A 15,398-nucleotide genomic window follows, 5' to 3' on the forward strand; every position below is an offset into this window, starting at 1 on the left:
TTACCGGCCAGGCAGGTAAAATACCGGCCAGGTGGCAACCCTAGCAGGGAGAGGAGAAGAGCAGCGAGAAGGGAGGGCAGGGAGAGAAGAGCAGAGAGAAGGAAGGTAGGTAAGGGAGAGGAGAAGAGCAGCACAAAGGGAGGGCAGGGAGAGGAGAAGAGCAGCACGAAGGGAGGGCAGGGAGAAGAGCAGCACGAAGGGAGGGCAGGGAGAAGAGCAGCACAAAGGGAGGGAAGGGAGGGAGGGGAGAAGAGCAGCACAAAGGGAGGGCAGGGAGGGAGGGGAGAAGAGCAGCACAAAGGGAGGGCAGGGAGGGAGGGGAGAAGAGCAGCACAAAGGGAGGGCAGGGAGGGGAGAAGAGCAGCACAAAGGGAGGGCAGGGAGGGGAGAAGAGCAGCACAAAGGGAGGGCAGGGAGGGGAGAAGAGCAGCACAAAGGGAGGGCAGGGAGGGGAGAAGAGCAGCACAAAGGGAGGGCAGGGAGGGGGAAAGAGCAGCACAAAGGGAGGGCAGGGAGGGGAAAAGAGCAGCACAAAGGGAGGGCAGGGAGGGGAGAGAAGAGCAGCACAAAGGGAAGGCAGGGAGGGAAGAAGAGCAGCACGAACTGAGGGCAGGGAGAAGAGTAGCTCGAAGGGAGGGCCCCTGTGCAACCACTCTGTAGTTATGCCCCTGGTAGTGGGCAAATCTGTCCCATTTTGCTTCCTGGAAAAATATGCAAAACAGTGAAAATTAGTAAAAGGCGTAGTTTCACAATCTTTCATTTATTTTCTAGACCTTTTTTTTCACTGCACATATTGTGCTATTTTTGGGCTACTTTTGAAGTGCCTCTTTTTGGGCTGATCTTGAAACTTAGACTTGGGAACCCAGCCCTGGTGTTATGTGCTGCTTCTGCCATACACACAGCCTCCCGGTTGCCTTTCCCAGTACAACAAGGCTCTGTGTGGGGCATAATGAAGGCGCCTTCTCATTTCCCAGCATGCATTGCTCATGGCGAGTCGGGTGCAGTCTCCCGTATTTGCTCCCCTCTCCTAGTGACACTGTGAGTTCTGCAAGTGCTTCACCTTCCCTATCCGCCAGTGTCGGGCCAGGCCAGCCGGTCGATGTAGGCAAACCCGCCGGCCACTTCGGCAATGCGCAACCAAGTACGCGCGTGCGTAATCGTGCGCAACCAGGGGCGCGCGTGCGTAATCGTGCGCAACCGAGAACGCACGTGCGCAAAGCACTTTGAATTCAGAGAGCGCATCCACTTTTCACTGCGGTAACAATTGCCGGACTAGGGGTAGGCTGCATGTCAGGCTCCCAGCGTCTCAGAGCATAGAGTGGGCGGGGCTGTAGTAGGCGGGTCCCAGAGCTGCTCGCTCAGTTGCGGCGAGAGTCGGTGCCAGTGTCCGGACTGTACGCCGCAGCATGTGCGTGAGAGAAGCTCTGAACCCCGTGTGACAGTTGGTTTGGGGCTGGAAGTCCTATGGGAGGTTAACCCTCCGGGCTGGGAAGGGGCTCATGCAGCCGATAAGGTGAGTGTAGAGCTGACGTCTCTTTGCTTGCACATCGCGTTACACCTGCATGGGACTAGGCAGTGAGCAGGGGGCTCTATGTCTTTAAATTGCCTCTTAGTGACCGACACACCTGCCTGACACTGAGTCACTGTCACACGCAACTGCCAACAACTGCCAACATGTAGCACTCCGACCCCAACTCATTCTCATTACCGCACGCCCTAGTTACAGGGCAGCACAGGCTCCTGTCCTTTTAAATCGCGTTAACTGTGTGTGTGCGCACGATTGTAGCCTTCTCTATGGCAGCACCTGCCCCAGACTGCTCCTCTTATTTGCCTTACTGTATCCATGTTGTGACTGTTCTGCTGCCCTCATAAGTAGCAATAGAGCCTGTCCCTTCCCAGCTACTGGGACATTACTGGAATTGCCGGCTTCATTGTCTATAATGGAAATCAGTGCAGTGTTTGCATCTGGGTATATGATTATGAACTAGGTCCTCAGGGTGGCAAAGCCCTGCCAATTGCTCCTCTATTGAGAAGTTAATGTCCAGGTGATTAACAACAACAAAATACTGGGGTTCACCGTGTTACAATAGCTGATTTATGACGTGATTGGGAAGCCTTACTAATTTCTCCATGACATGAGAGACCATTACACAGATCAGGGCTGTCAGGCTGCTCCCTGCATAGCTGGGCTGTATTGTTGCCTCCACCTTTCACCTGTCATTTGCTGGAACTCCCATTAGGGTAGGACTACACGGACGTTTTCGGCACAATCCGCTGCATGCTGCGTCTGCTCCGACAGTCGCGTCTGATCAACACTGCAACTTCATCCGACATTTCTATCTCTTACCTTATTTCCGTCGCATGCATTTTGTCACAGAAACAGTCTGTGTAGACCTACCCTTAAGGACCCAGCTCCCTGCAGTAATGTGACATGTATCACCTGGGTCAGTTACACACGACTGCTTTGTGCTGCAACAGGTAGATGACCCTACACTCCCAGAATCCTTCAACATCAAGGCAATCCCCAATAGTAGTAGTTCATCCTTTTTCTTCATTTTACAAACTCCATGATACCGTCTATAAAGTTGGAAAATGTGCTAGGGAAATATTTTACTAATAATAACACTCAGAATGCGCTGAATGCAATGTTTTATGGCAAACTGGAAGCAGGTGACTCTTTTGTAATTTGCCATTTAATAAGAAAGAGACCAGCGATATTAAGAGCACGCAGGCGTTTGTTTCTAGATATCCTTTAGTTGTTTTTTTTCCCCTGAGGAAGATCACTATGATGTGATCGAAACGTTGGACTTTCTTTTGTTTTACTGTAACTGAGCCTGTTGAGTGCGGTATTTTTTTGCTATTTTGTACACAGTTTACTTGCACCCAGGCATGCTGTGTTTTAGTTTGGTGAGTGCTCCTCCATGTTCTATATATATATATATATATATATATATATATATATATATATATATATATATATATATATATATATATATATATATAAACGTGGCACCTGCAATACTCATCAGAGCTAATATCATGGCACAGTGACTGCTCTGTCATTAGTCCATTAGCCTATAGCATAATGGTCGTACTCTGTATTTCTTATCAATATGGAATGGATCTAGTGTTTGTTTTCAAATGGCATTTGTTTAGTCCAGAACTATTTACGCAATGATGTATATAAGTATGCCAGATTAATGTTATGATGTCACAGTAACTAACGATTTAATATTTGACATACTGAAATTTTGTTCAGTAATTTAGAGAAATCTAGAATTGGTCGTTTTATTTAGTACCAGTTTAGTTTGAGGGCAGCCAGCAGGACACTGAAACCTCAGGCAGAGTGAGAAGGCTGGGAGTCGCTGGTCCCTTTTGGATGCACAATTAAGATGGAGAGAATCCACAGGGAATTGGGTCTGACAAAGGAACCCGGCACATGCTGTGAGATTCACTGAAACCAGAATAAGAAAGGCATTGCTTGTGCTAATTGTTTCATCTTAACACAGCCCCTTAAGTTAAATAGGAGAGTCCGTTTCAAACCGACAATACTACATTGCTATACTCATTTAAATTTGACCCGGGGGGGGGGGGGGAGAACAAGGGTCAGGATTCTCTGTTTATAATCATAAGACCACTCACATTATGGCATTATGATCCATAACATCAGTGGGTTTGTGACCTGTTCATTTAATAGCTGTAATAGAGTTTGTAGTGCTGTAAAACATATATCAGAGGTGCGAAAAGCTAACAAGACTATTCAGAAAGCTAACAATCCAGAGCAGGTAAAGGCATCTTTTAGAACTCCCTGTATCTAGCAGAGGACACTGGGAGGGGGGGTTGTGGTTGCTCAATAACTGGAACTTAAAGTTTCTAATTTTCATTATTTACTTTGCTCCAGTCATGTATTTTTTGTCCAACTATATATATATATATATTGTTTCTTGCCTGACGGAAATACGCAGGGGCAGGTGGTCTAACCTCAGTGTGAAGGGTGCACGGAAAAGCTTAAGTGTGGTTAATTAGATTTTGCATGGCAGATTAATTACCTTGAATCCAAATACACAAGTATTCCAACAATAAGGTTGCGGAGCGTGTGCATCATGCTGTGCCTCTGCATTACATACACATATCATGGTGAATTGTGCTAAATTTCACTTGAGTTCGGATTAACAGCTCCACCTTCTGGTAACACCTGTAGGTGCAAAATGCTTGGGTATCTACTGTAAACATATTATTCCTTCCTCTTCTAATATCACATGAAAATGACGATTTAGGTTTATGGTTTAATATTTGCTGGCTGGCTGTCTCCATTCTGCACTGTGACAGGTGCCTTGTATCCTCTATTGCAGCTCTAAACATTAAATAGAGTTGTTCAATTATTCTGGTTCTATACTGTTAGAATTGAAAAGAAAATGTTTTTTTTTTCTAGTATTGTTTTGTTTGCAAGACTATGCCTCCATCCATCACACTTTAGTTTAATGCAGAGGCTAGCTCTTCCTTTGTCGTTGGTTTTATTGGCTTAATTTGAAGAATGAGCCTTACATGATGCTGCCCAAATCTATTGATTCCCTTTATGTGTGTTTTGCAGTTTTTCGTTTTCCCTACAGTAGAAGGAGCAGTGCATTCTCCCTATTGACTACCAGCCTTAAATTACATTAGAGGTGACAGGAAATGCTTAGGAAGGCAATTTTTTTGTACCCAGTGAAACTTGTGCAGGATGCATTCATCTTTCAGAACAAATGATTTGTTTCAAGATTACAGCGATCATTTCAATTGGGGAATATAATACTGTAACATAATCTTTATTTTCATGCACGGCTGTCAGTGCTCTAAAGGGCATGCCGTGCTTGAATGTTCTAACATGGCTTCTGAAATCCCAAACCAGGCACAATGCAGTAAGCAGTCATCAAAATCCTAACTAAAAGTGATGCCCAAACTGTGTCAGCTTAAAGGGTTTGAGTCAGATTTTAGTATGATGTAGAGACTTCTAATCTGAGACTATTTGCTATTGGTTTACATTTTTTATTATTTGTGGTTTTTGAGTTATTTCGTTTTTTGTCAGGAACTCTCCAGTTTGCAATATCAACAGTCTGGTTGTTAGGTTTCAAATGATCCTAGCAACCATGCATTGATTCTTGTAGGAGAGGGTCAGAATAAAAAGATGTGTAATAAATATAGCAATAACAAATATATGTAGCCTTGCAAATAATTTGTTTCATTTTAGATGGGGTCAGTGACCCCATTTGAAAGCTGGAAGGAGTCAAAAGGAAAAGGCAAATAATAAAAAAAAAACTATAAAAATAACGAAGACCAATTAAAAAGTAGCTTAGAACTGGCCATTCAACACATTAAAGGTGAACCACTTCTTTAACAGATGCTTAAATATGACCGCTCTGTTGGCTGGGAAATGGTTAGACCTGTTATATAACTACAAAGTCCAGCATTGTTTGCAGCCGTACATCTGTAGGAAGGCAGTCTTGATTTATAATTATAGGTAAATAAATAATAACAGTATTTAGGGTTATGGGCCATAGCTGAGATATTGTGCCAGTGTATTAAACCCTAGCAACCAGTCAGATCTTTGCTTTCATTTTCTAAGTTGTTTGAAGCTAAATGTTGATTGGCATCTGCACTTGTGCAATTTAGCACTTATGTTAGTAAATTAACCTTTATACATATACAATGTTTTATCAGCAGCAGATATCATGCTCATTATACAATTTATATATCATTATAATACATTTCTTAAGTTATCAAATTCGGCTCATTCAAAAACAGTTGATAAATGACACCTCAGCAGTAGCTCATAGCAGGCAATTAGTGAGTAGCTATGTTCAGCCTGCGGCAAGAAGAGTAATGAAAGCAAAGCTATTAGTGGCTACTACTGGTTGCTGTCCAGGTGCAGAGTCCCACTATCTGAAGGTCCTTGATTCAGACTGGGAAGTGATGTCCATCCCAGTTGCCAGGTCCTGCCCCACCCCAACATAACATTGAGAATGCTTGCAACAAAGGAGTTAATGGCATTGCTCTTAATTCGATCCTGTCATCGGAAAACATGTTTTTTTCAAAATGCATCGGTTAATAGTGCTACTCCAGCAGAATTCTGCACTGAAATCCATTTCTCAAAAGAGCAATTCAATTTTGAAATCTGACATGGGGCTAGACATTTTGTCAATTTCCCAGCTGCCCCTGGTCATGTGACTTGTGCCTGCACTTTAGGAGAGAAATGCTTTCTGGCAGGCTGCTGTTTTTCCTTCTCAATGTAACTGAAGGGGTCTCAGTGGGACATGGGTTTTCACTATTGAGTGCTGTTCTTAGATCTACCAGGCAGCTGTTATCTTGTGTTAGGGAGCTGTTATCTGGTTACCTTCTCATTGTTCTTTTGTTTGGCTGCTGGGGAGGGAAAGGGAGGGGGTGATATCACTCCAACTTGCAGTACAGCAGTAAAGAGTGATTGAAGTTTATCAGAGCACAAGTCACATGACTTGGGACAGCTGAGAAATTGACAATATTTCTAGCCCCATGTCAGATTTCAAAATTGAATATTAAAAAATCTGTTTGCTCTTTTGAGAAATGGATTTCAGTGCAGAATTCTGCTGTAGCAGCACTATTAACTGAATCGTTTTGAATTTTTTTTTTCCCATGACAGTATCCCTTTAAGCTAGATCCCTGCTTACATTTAGCACACTGAGTATTTTAGGTAGCACAACTACTGCTCCATCTAGCGTGAAGAGACCTTTCCAGCCGGTGCCAGAATTCGGCATTCCCTTTGTACGCTCCTCCAGTGCATCTTGATAATGTTTAGGCCTTTCTCTATGCTCATATAAGGGTGTGATAAGCAGGGATTTGGCCGTGTGCGGCACTGTGTTCTGCCAAGCACTAGACTGGGAAACACGGTGAAACCTATTTACATCACATTTTGCAATCGCAGAAAATTTCCAGATGCAGTTTCTGCTTAATTTGTGATCAGGCAACTGTGGATTTGTTTAAATAATTTATCATTGAAACATATGTTTCCATCCGTATTGATGGTACGTCTTAATATTTGTTTCATCAAACCGACCGCAAAAGAACATCTTGTGGGTCCAAGCTGCAACAGATTGCTCAAGGTTCTGGCTTAAAAAAAAAAAAAAAGGCTACGGGGAAAAAATGGTGTAGAAATCACAGCCATACAGTTACATTTCCCAGCATCGCCCAACAGCTATATCCCTGGTGTAAAACATATAAAAGTACAGCCAGCTGGCCAAGCATGCGTTGTCTGTAAATTCACTAATTCCAAAGAGCTATACAGCTCTTTTCTCAGAAAAAAACTTGAATGTCAGGAAGGCTGCTGACAACTCCAAATTGATCCCTGGACCTCTCCCATTGACTTAAACAGCAATTCAGCAGGTTTTAGGTGGCAAATAGTCTAATTCGAGGTCTTAAAGGGCCAAAGTATGATAAATCTCGAAAATCAAATAAAAAAAATAAAAAAAACTCGATTTGAAATTGAATAACTGCCTAGTTGAATTTGACATTTTGACCATGGAAAAATACGAATTTCGATCTCTGGACCTCTCCCATTGACTTAAACAGCAATTCGGCATGCTTTAGGTGGTGCATAGTCGAATTTGAGTTTTTAAAGGGCCAGAGTATGATAAATCTTGAAAATCTAATTCAAATCTTCAAAAAACTCGAATTGAATTTGAATAACTCCCTAGTTGAATTTGACAGTTTTGACCATAAAAATATTCAAAAATTTGAATTTTGAATTTGAATTTTCAATTTGACCCTTGATAAATCTGCCCCTTAAGCTGGCCATAGACTCAAAGATCCGCTCGTTTGGCGACATCGCCAAATGAGCAGATCTTTCCCCGATATGCCACTAAGGGCATGTCTATATCGGGGTAATTCAAACGTTTGGCTATATGGCCGAACGATCGAATTAAGATACGCCAAGGGGCTCCGACGGGTCGGTTAAAAATCAAACCTTCCCGATCGATATCATGGCCAGATATCGATCGGGAAGACCCGTCGGAAGCCCCCATAAACGGGCAGATAAGCTGTCAAATCGGTCCAAACGACCGATATCGGCAGCTTTATCTGCACGTGTATGGCCACCTTTAATGTTTACATGATTTTCTAGTAGACTTAAGGCATGAAGTTCCAAATTACAGAAAGATGCGTTATCCAGAAAATCCCAGATCCCAGGCATTCTGGATACCAGGTCCCATACCTGTATATTTCAACTTACATTCGGTGCTTTAATGTTGTTGCATGTTGGGACAATGTAGAAGAATTCCTTGTTCTATATAGTTGGGTGTCTGACTTATGTGCAGTGCATGGGCCTTGAAAATACATCAAACAGGTTCAAGTCCATAAAATTATATGAGGCTATGTGACTATCTCTGGAATGTGCAGAAAATATTAACCCAGCCGAACCTATATTATTTGCATATTTAGATTTGCTGTAGATAGTGGGCTAGTTTTGCTGAGTTTATGTTCTCTGTAAAAGATAATACTGTATGCAATATAGGATCTTTCATGTCCCCAGGTAGTGTATGTTAGTGGCTTTATTGCAGTTCCCAAGGGTATCATGGGCCCCCAGACTCTGCTCTTATCTTGTTCCATTGGAATTGCCCCTGTCCCTTCACTTCTCCAAGCTGTTCTAGCCACATAGAAAGATTTGCTTTACTGTAATTCATTGTTTTGTAGAACCATGTTTATCATATAGTGCATTGAAATCTAAGGCTATTTGCACACTGGGCATGCCGAGAGAAGCCAATATATGACATGCAAGTATGGAGCCAATAGGAAATGTCAAACCTGGGGTGAGAATACAGTTCAGGCCTAGTAACCAACAGTGACCGATCACAAGGCCACGCTTGCTGGTCTCTGGTTGAAGGATAGTGTGGGTATCTGTATATTTTTATGGGCTAAAAGACCTGGCTCAAACTCTGAAATTGAATTGGAACTACTTTTCTTGAGAGAGAAACCAGTTGCAGTCTGTCTGCCAGTTTACCTCAGTCTGGGGCAGTTGCCTGCAGTGTAATAAATACGCAATTGAATTTTATATATTGCAATAGTGCAGTATTGTCCTGGCATAGGAAATGCTGGCTTCAATTTATTAAAAAGTGTCAGAGCAAGGAATACACTTTTCACACTTTGTACACACTGCCTCTGGCATTGTAAATAAAACTAGCAATGCTTCTTCCTCTTCCGAGAGCATGTTCTATGTAGTGTCACATATGACAGCTACAGACATATGCGTTGTGACACTTCCCTTGGGTGATTAAAGTTATAAAAATGACTATACTTGAGTTTGCATTGACACTGCTTTTACTAAGTAAAGCATACCTCCCAGCTGTCTCGTTTTTCACGGGACAGTCACGATTTTGACAGCTCAACCTGCAGTCCTGGATTGTTACTTTGTATCTTTTTCTGAACAGCCAGAAAAAGATACAAAATCTCTAACTTCACTGGCTTTTGGCACAGATCCCAGAATAGATACTTTTGTTACGAGATAAGATAAGAAAAACTCTTGGCAGAACTTAGACTCACAGCTTAAGGCTTAGTCCACACCAGGCGATTCAGGGAGATTTAGTGCCCTGGCGACTAATCGCCTCTGCTTTGAGGCGACTTATCTCCCCGAACCGCTTCCTCTTCTCCTGCGCCGGCTGTAATGAGAGTCGCCTACGTTATGACACACGCGGCGCTTCATTTTTCGAAGTTGCCTCACGAGGAAACTTCGAGCAACTTCACAAAAGCGCCGCGTGTGTCATAACACAGACGACTCTCATTATAGTCGGCGCTGGAGAAGCGAAAGCGGTTCGGGGAGATTAGTCGCCTCAAAGAAGAGGCGATTAGTCGCCAGGCGCTAAATCTCCCCGAATCGCCTGGTGTGGACTAATCCTAAAGGCAATACACCTTCATTTGCAAAACTGTAATTATACATAACCACAGAAATGTGTTCAAACTTAAATAACCTGTTAAATTTTTTAAAATCAACAAGGTAATTAGGGGATGTGGCCACAAAAATAGACGTGGGCAAATCTTTTTGTCCCTCTTTCAGTTTCCAAAATGTTTGGAGGTTTGAGTAAAGGTGGGCTGGGAACAGCTAATTATGATTTACAAGACAAGCTGAACCTTAATCTCATTGTATGGTCTACATCCCATTACAGTGTGTTTCTAGTCTCATTGTTGTCCCACAAGCACACTCACTCTTATATTTACCCTAGGGTTGCCACCCGATCGGTATTTTACCAGCCTAGCCGGTAAAACATCTGCCAAGGCCGGGGCCGGTATTACAAATTTACCAGCAATATAGTTGCCGGTAATTTGTAATACCCTTAAGAAAAAGCCCTTGGCCCGCCCACAATTCGCTCAGTACTTACCATTTTTTTTTTAGGTTTCTGTCCATCGTGCATGTTGCTCCACCCCCTTTTGTGTCACTGTGTGTGACCCCACCCCTTTTACAACACGGCCCATCCCTTTTTGTTTCCGCCCCCCCCACCGGCCGGTGAATTTTTTTCAGAAAAGATGGCAACCTTAATTGGCCCGTGTCACCCAAATAGAAGACCTGCCCAACTGATATTGGCCTAAGGATTGGCCAGGTATGTATTTCCATTGGGTAAGACCCACATCAGGTCACTGTCCTCTCTAAGTGGGGTTTCATAAGCCCCCTGGGGAAAGTGATTGGATCAGCCGTCAGATTAGGGTCAGATTCGTGGGAGATTAGTCGCGCGGCGACGAGTCTCTTCTTCTTTGGATCGACTAATCTCCCCGAACTGCCTCCCGCTGGCTAGAGGGTAAATCTCAGGCAGGATGGCACTCGGAACGATTCTCAACTGAAGTTGCCCAAAGTTTCCTCGAGAGGCGACTTCAGAAAACGAAGTGCTCCGATCGCCGGCCGGAGGCAGTCCGGGTAGATTAGTCGCCCCGAAGAAGAGGAGATTTGTCGCCAGGCAACTAATGTGTTGCAGCGTTTCCCTTTCATTGCTATTCTTCTAGTACCTACAGCCATTGGGAGTCATTGGGGGAGCAGGTATATCTTTAGCACTGGCATGCTCTAATCCAGAGGGCTGAAATCTGAACATTTCAATTTTTTTTTTTTTAAATGGGGAGTGAAAAGTCACTTGTAGACTACGTGTTATTGCCTGGATTTCTCTTAGCTAGAAATGAAGGGTTTTTTTCCCATGCAAATGTCCCTAGAATTCAGCTTATTTTTACAAGCCTCATAAAACTCACCTACAGTTTATGAGCAGAGAGATCCTGTCAGCTTTACAGGTGGCTCATCTCACTTGTTTTCTGCTCTGTGTTTCTTTACAGGAGATTGAAAGTTGGAGGGTGTGTGTGCAGAAAAAATCATATGTCTTCTTGCTTTGCATTACTTTCCTTCACAAGGGAAAATTGTGTTCGCAAAAGGCAAAGTGAGCACAGGGGAAATGTCTATACGTGGCACAGGCAGCTTAAAGTTATCTGCATTTGGACATATGTCAGCCATAGTGCACAAGACTTGTTCATGCCCCCTTAGCTAATAATAAAGCTACACAATATATCAAATGTTGTAACAGTCTATCAGCATTTACTTACTGAGCCTCCCCATGTAACGGTTTGAACCCCACAGGTGCCACTGTCACATCGTGGGAATTCTGGGAGTTGCATGTTGGGCAGACGTTTGATTGGCCAGCTGCACAAACCTGTAAGCTCTTACAAGCAGGACATTTACCATCTGTATTACCCCCATCTTGGAGCGATTGAAAAACCATTATCAAGCTGAAACAATGTTAAATTATAAGAAATATTTTTGCTTTAAAGGAATGGTTCAGTGTAAAAATAAAAACTGGGTTAATAGGCTGTGCAAAATAAAAAATGTTTCTGAAATAGTTAGTAGGCTAAAACTGTAATGTATAAAGGCTGGAGTGATTTGATGTCTAACATAACAGAACAGAACCCAACTTCCTGCTTTTCAGCTCTCTAACTCTGAGTTAGTCAGCGTCTTGAAGGGGGGCCATATGGGATATAACTGTTCAGTGAGTTTGCAATTGATCCTTAGCATTCAGCTCAGATTCAAAAGCAATAAGTTATGTCCCATGTTCCCCCCTCCCTCAAGTCACTGATTGGTCAGTGGAAACCAAGAGAGCTGAAAACCAGGAAGTAATGTTCTGGCTATTATGTTAGACATTCAGTCAATCCAGCCTTTAGACATTACATTTTTGGCTAACTAACTATATTAGAAACATTTTTATTTTGCACTAGGTATCTATTTTATATTTTTACACTGAATTATTCCTATAAATGTTTCTTCAAAATGACCTTCCAAGGCAGGTCATCCATTTGCTAGCTCGACACTTGCAGATGTGCATCAAATACATATGTTCTATAAAAGTGGCCGTAACACAGGACCCCACCCTGTAACTGACTGAGGGCGATGGGAGTTTGCATTCTAGAAAAGCTGAATGGACAGAACTGAGATTGTCAACTGGGTTGTCAACTGGGTTTTCTGCACATAGGAAGCAAGTGTCACGCTAAGTGATCTCTCATACAGAGCTGTTTGTTCTCTCCAAGGTTGTAAAAGTGTTGTTTATAGAATCAGGCATCCTCTGTGACCTGTTATGATATAGCGATATTACAGCTTTTAGCTTTACAATCCCCCGGAGATCATGCATGGCCCATATAAAACACGTACCATGAGAAATACAGCTGGTTGCTAGCTTCTTAAGTGCCAGGGGCTGGAAGAAATGGTTTGAAATTGTCAGGATATATACAGCGCTAGCCCCAGACGAATGTCTTGCTCTCTGATTAATCACCCCGATACTTGCTAATGGAATTGGATGACATTGTGCTTATCTTTCCTCACCATGGATGTGCTTTTATCAGCTCTCTGCGCAGTGCATTTATAAATGTTTATGCGTAGCGTTCCACAAAACCGCTTCGTCTTACCTTGATTTGACACTTCTGCATGTTAAACCTCTTTGTCAGGAAGGGGTGAGTGGGGAAAGAGCATCAGCCTAGCCTAATTTTTATTTTGGTTAAGGAGAGAGAGGAATCCTATAGCAAGCAAGAGATATTATCATCATAGTGGCTCTTCCAGGCTTGGGGAAGTGTATGTTTGCATGATGATCTGTGTTGTTAGACTTCAGATCTGTATATAGAATTCCTCCTGCACGCATAGCACTTTTGTTCTTGTCTTTCTGGTTGGCAATAAACATAGTTCTATATTGTACGGTGCTGTGAAATTTGTTTCCACATTATAAGCGGAACTATAACTTCGCTGGCACCAGGGTCCCGCTGTGAAATTCGGGACTATGAGGTGCCACGGGCTGAAACATGGAGGATAACGGAGTGTTATTACCTGATTTGTATCACTATATACTATGCCAAATAAGTAACATAATAAACTTCAATGGAAAGGGGGGGGTATAAAATAGATGCAGAGCTTGAAGTAAATGTATCCTATTTATAAGTAGAGTTATTATGTATATTCATACATATGCATAGAGCAGATCCATACAGCGTCAAACAAGAGTACTGGGGGTCCACTGGGGCTGCAACCCCAAGGGCCCTCCTAGCAGCCACCAGGGGACCCCTCCTGACTTCCAAACGGCCTCCTCCCAACTTTCAAACTTCCTCCCCCTCTGCGCTCATGTGAGTACGCCGCCACATCACACAATGCACTGATAATCTTCTTTTCTTTAGGGGGTCTGACCCTGGTCCGTAATATAAAGCTAAATAAGGTACCGGTATACAGTAGTTTTATCAGACACCTTATAGAACAATGGAGTGCTTATAACAATATTAGGAGAGCACCATCTAATATGTTTGGTAAATTAGAACCAAAACACACCAGTAATGCCATTTCTGGCATTTAAGTGCCTAAGTAGGAGATGTAAAGCATGCCAACACATAGTACTGGAAGGTTTATCTATGTAGAATATATTATGCCCACTAAAGAGACAATTGTAGAATAGCTTATTCAACTTGTGCATTGGTTTGTGATTGCAAGCTACCTTACTTTGACCGTACCAAAAGAGCAGTTGGTACCAGGATTATGGAATGCATTCGTAAACCCATTATCCAGAAAGCTCTTAATTACAGAAAGGCTGTTTCCCATAGACTCCATTTTATCCAAATAATCCAAATTTTAAAAAAAAATTCCTTTTTTTTTGTAGCAATAAAATAGTACCTTGTACTTGATCCGAACTAAAATATAATTAATCCTTATTGGAAAAAAAACAGCCTATTGGGTATATTTAAAGTTTACATGATTATTTAGTAGACTTAAGGTATGAAAATCCAAATTACGGAAAGATCCGTTATCTGGAAAGCCCCAGGTCCTGAGCATTTTGGATAACAGATCCCATATCTGTATTGGGTAAAAGGTCTCTAGCCACAGTGTCCCAAAACATTATATATTGATAAACACCAATGTAATCCAGAGAAGTTGAGATATTTGGTATTACACTAGATTAGTCACAACTAGTGTGGTGGGTTTATATTTAATAATATATTATATTATATAATTTATTTAATAAACTAAGTCAGCAGGAAACCTTCTGGATCCATAGAATAAGAAGAATAGCTCCTGATGGTCTCAATATCGGCCTTGATCTAGCAGCCTTTACATAATATAAATATCGAGACTAGGTTGCTAACATTGTAACCTTTTTGTCATTGATTGATTTGGTTACACTAAGGGGCATATTTATTATGCTGTGTAAAATGACATTTTCCGGAAAAAAAACGTTAAAAAAGCTGTATAAAATAAATGGCAAATTTATCAAGGTGTTTGATATTTTATCCCATGCGCACACCAGATTTGTTTGCGTTTTTTTACATTGCTTCCGACCTTTGTAAGTAAGTTCCGGTGGAAGTTGCTCAAAGAATAAATGTGTAAAAAAATTAGCCTATTTTTTACACCGTTTTTGCATAGCGATGACTGGCGATGTGTGGTGAATTACTCTGCCATTTTTACACCACATAATAAATCTGCCCCTATCAGTATTGTTTTATGTTGTAACAGGTAGTTCTGTTCAACTATTGCCTTTCGTTTCCTGATTGATCTTTAAAGGAGAAGGAATGTAATTTACACTTGGGGGTGCCAAAAGTATTTACTTAACTGATACCAGTGCTCCTGTCAGCAGAAATCCTTCACCGGCTTGGGGTTCTGCCAGAGAGCACCACGGAGCGATCATCTTCTTCGCTTTTTCTCTTTTCAAAATTCCTGGGGAAGACGCATGCGCTGTAGAACGAAATAGCCAGCTTTTTCGTTAAAGTTCAGCTTTTCACTCGAAACAAGAAGCCAGAAGAAGCAGGAAGAGGCACACTCTGTGGTGCTCACTGGAAGAACCTCGGGCCAGTACTGTTTTCTGCTGATAGGAGCACCGGCCCTGGGGTGTGAGTTAAGTAAATACAAT

General features: G+C 42.4%; 1 protein-coding gene across 1 annotated transcript in view; it reads left to right on the forward strand.

Annotated features, from left to right (window-relative positions):
- The first annotated feature begins 1,290 nt into the window (after positions 1–1,290).
- rgma.S (repulsive guidance molecule BMP co-receptor a S homeolog) overlaps positions 1,291–15,398 on the forward strand; it is a 41,377-nt gene continuing 27,269 nt past the window's right edge. The window contains exon 1 of the mRNA XM_018255300.2: positions 1,291–1,513. Within this exon, the coding sequence (XP_018110789.1) occupies positions 1,500–1,513 (14 nt within the window). The 5' untranslated portion in view covers positions 1,291–1,499. The remainder of the gene's footprint in view (positions 1,514–15,398) is intronic.

This window comes from Xenopus laevis, chromosome 3S, assembly GCF_017654675.1.
Source record: "Xenopus laevis strain J_2021 chromosome 3S, Xenopus_laevis_v10.1, whole genome shotgun sequence".
Lineage (NCBI taxonomy): Eukaryota > Metazoa > Chordata > Amphibia > Anura > Pipidae > Xenopus > Xenopus laevis.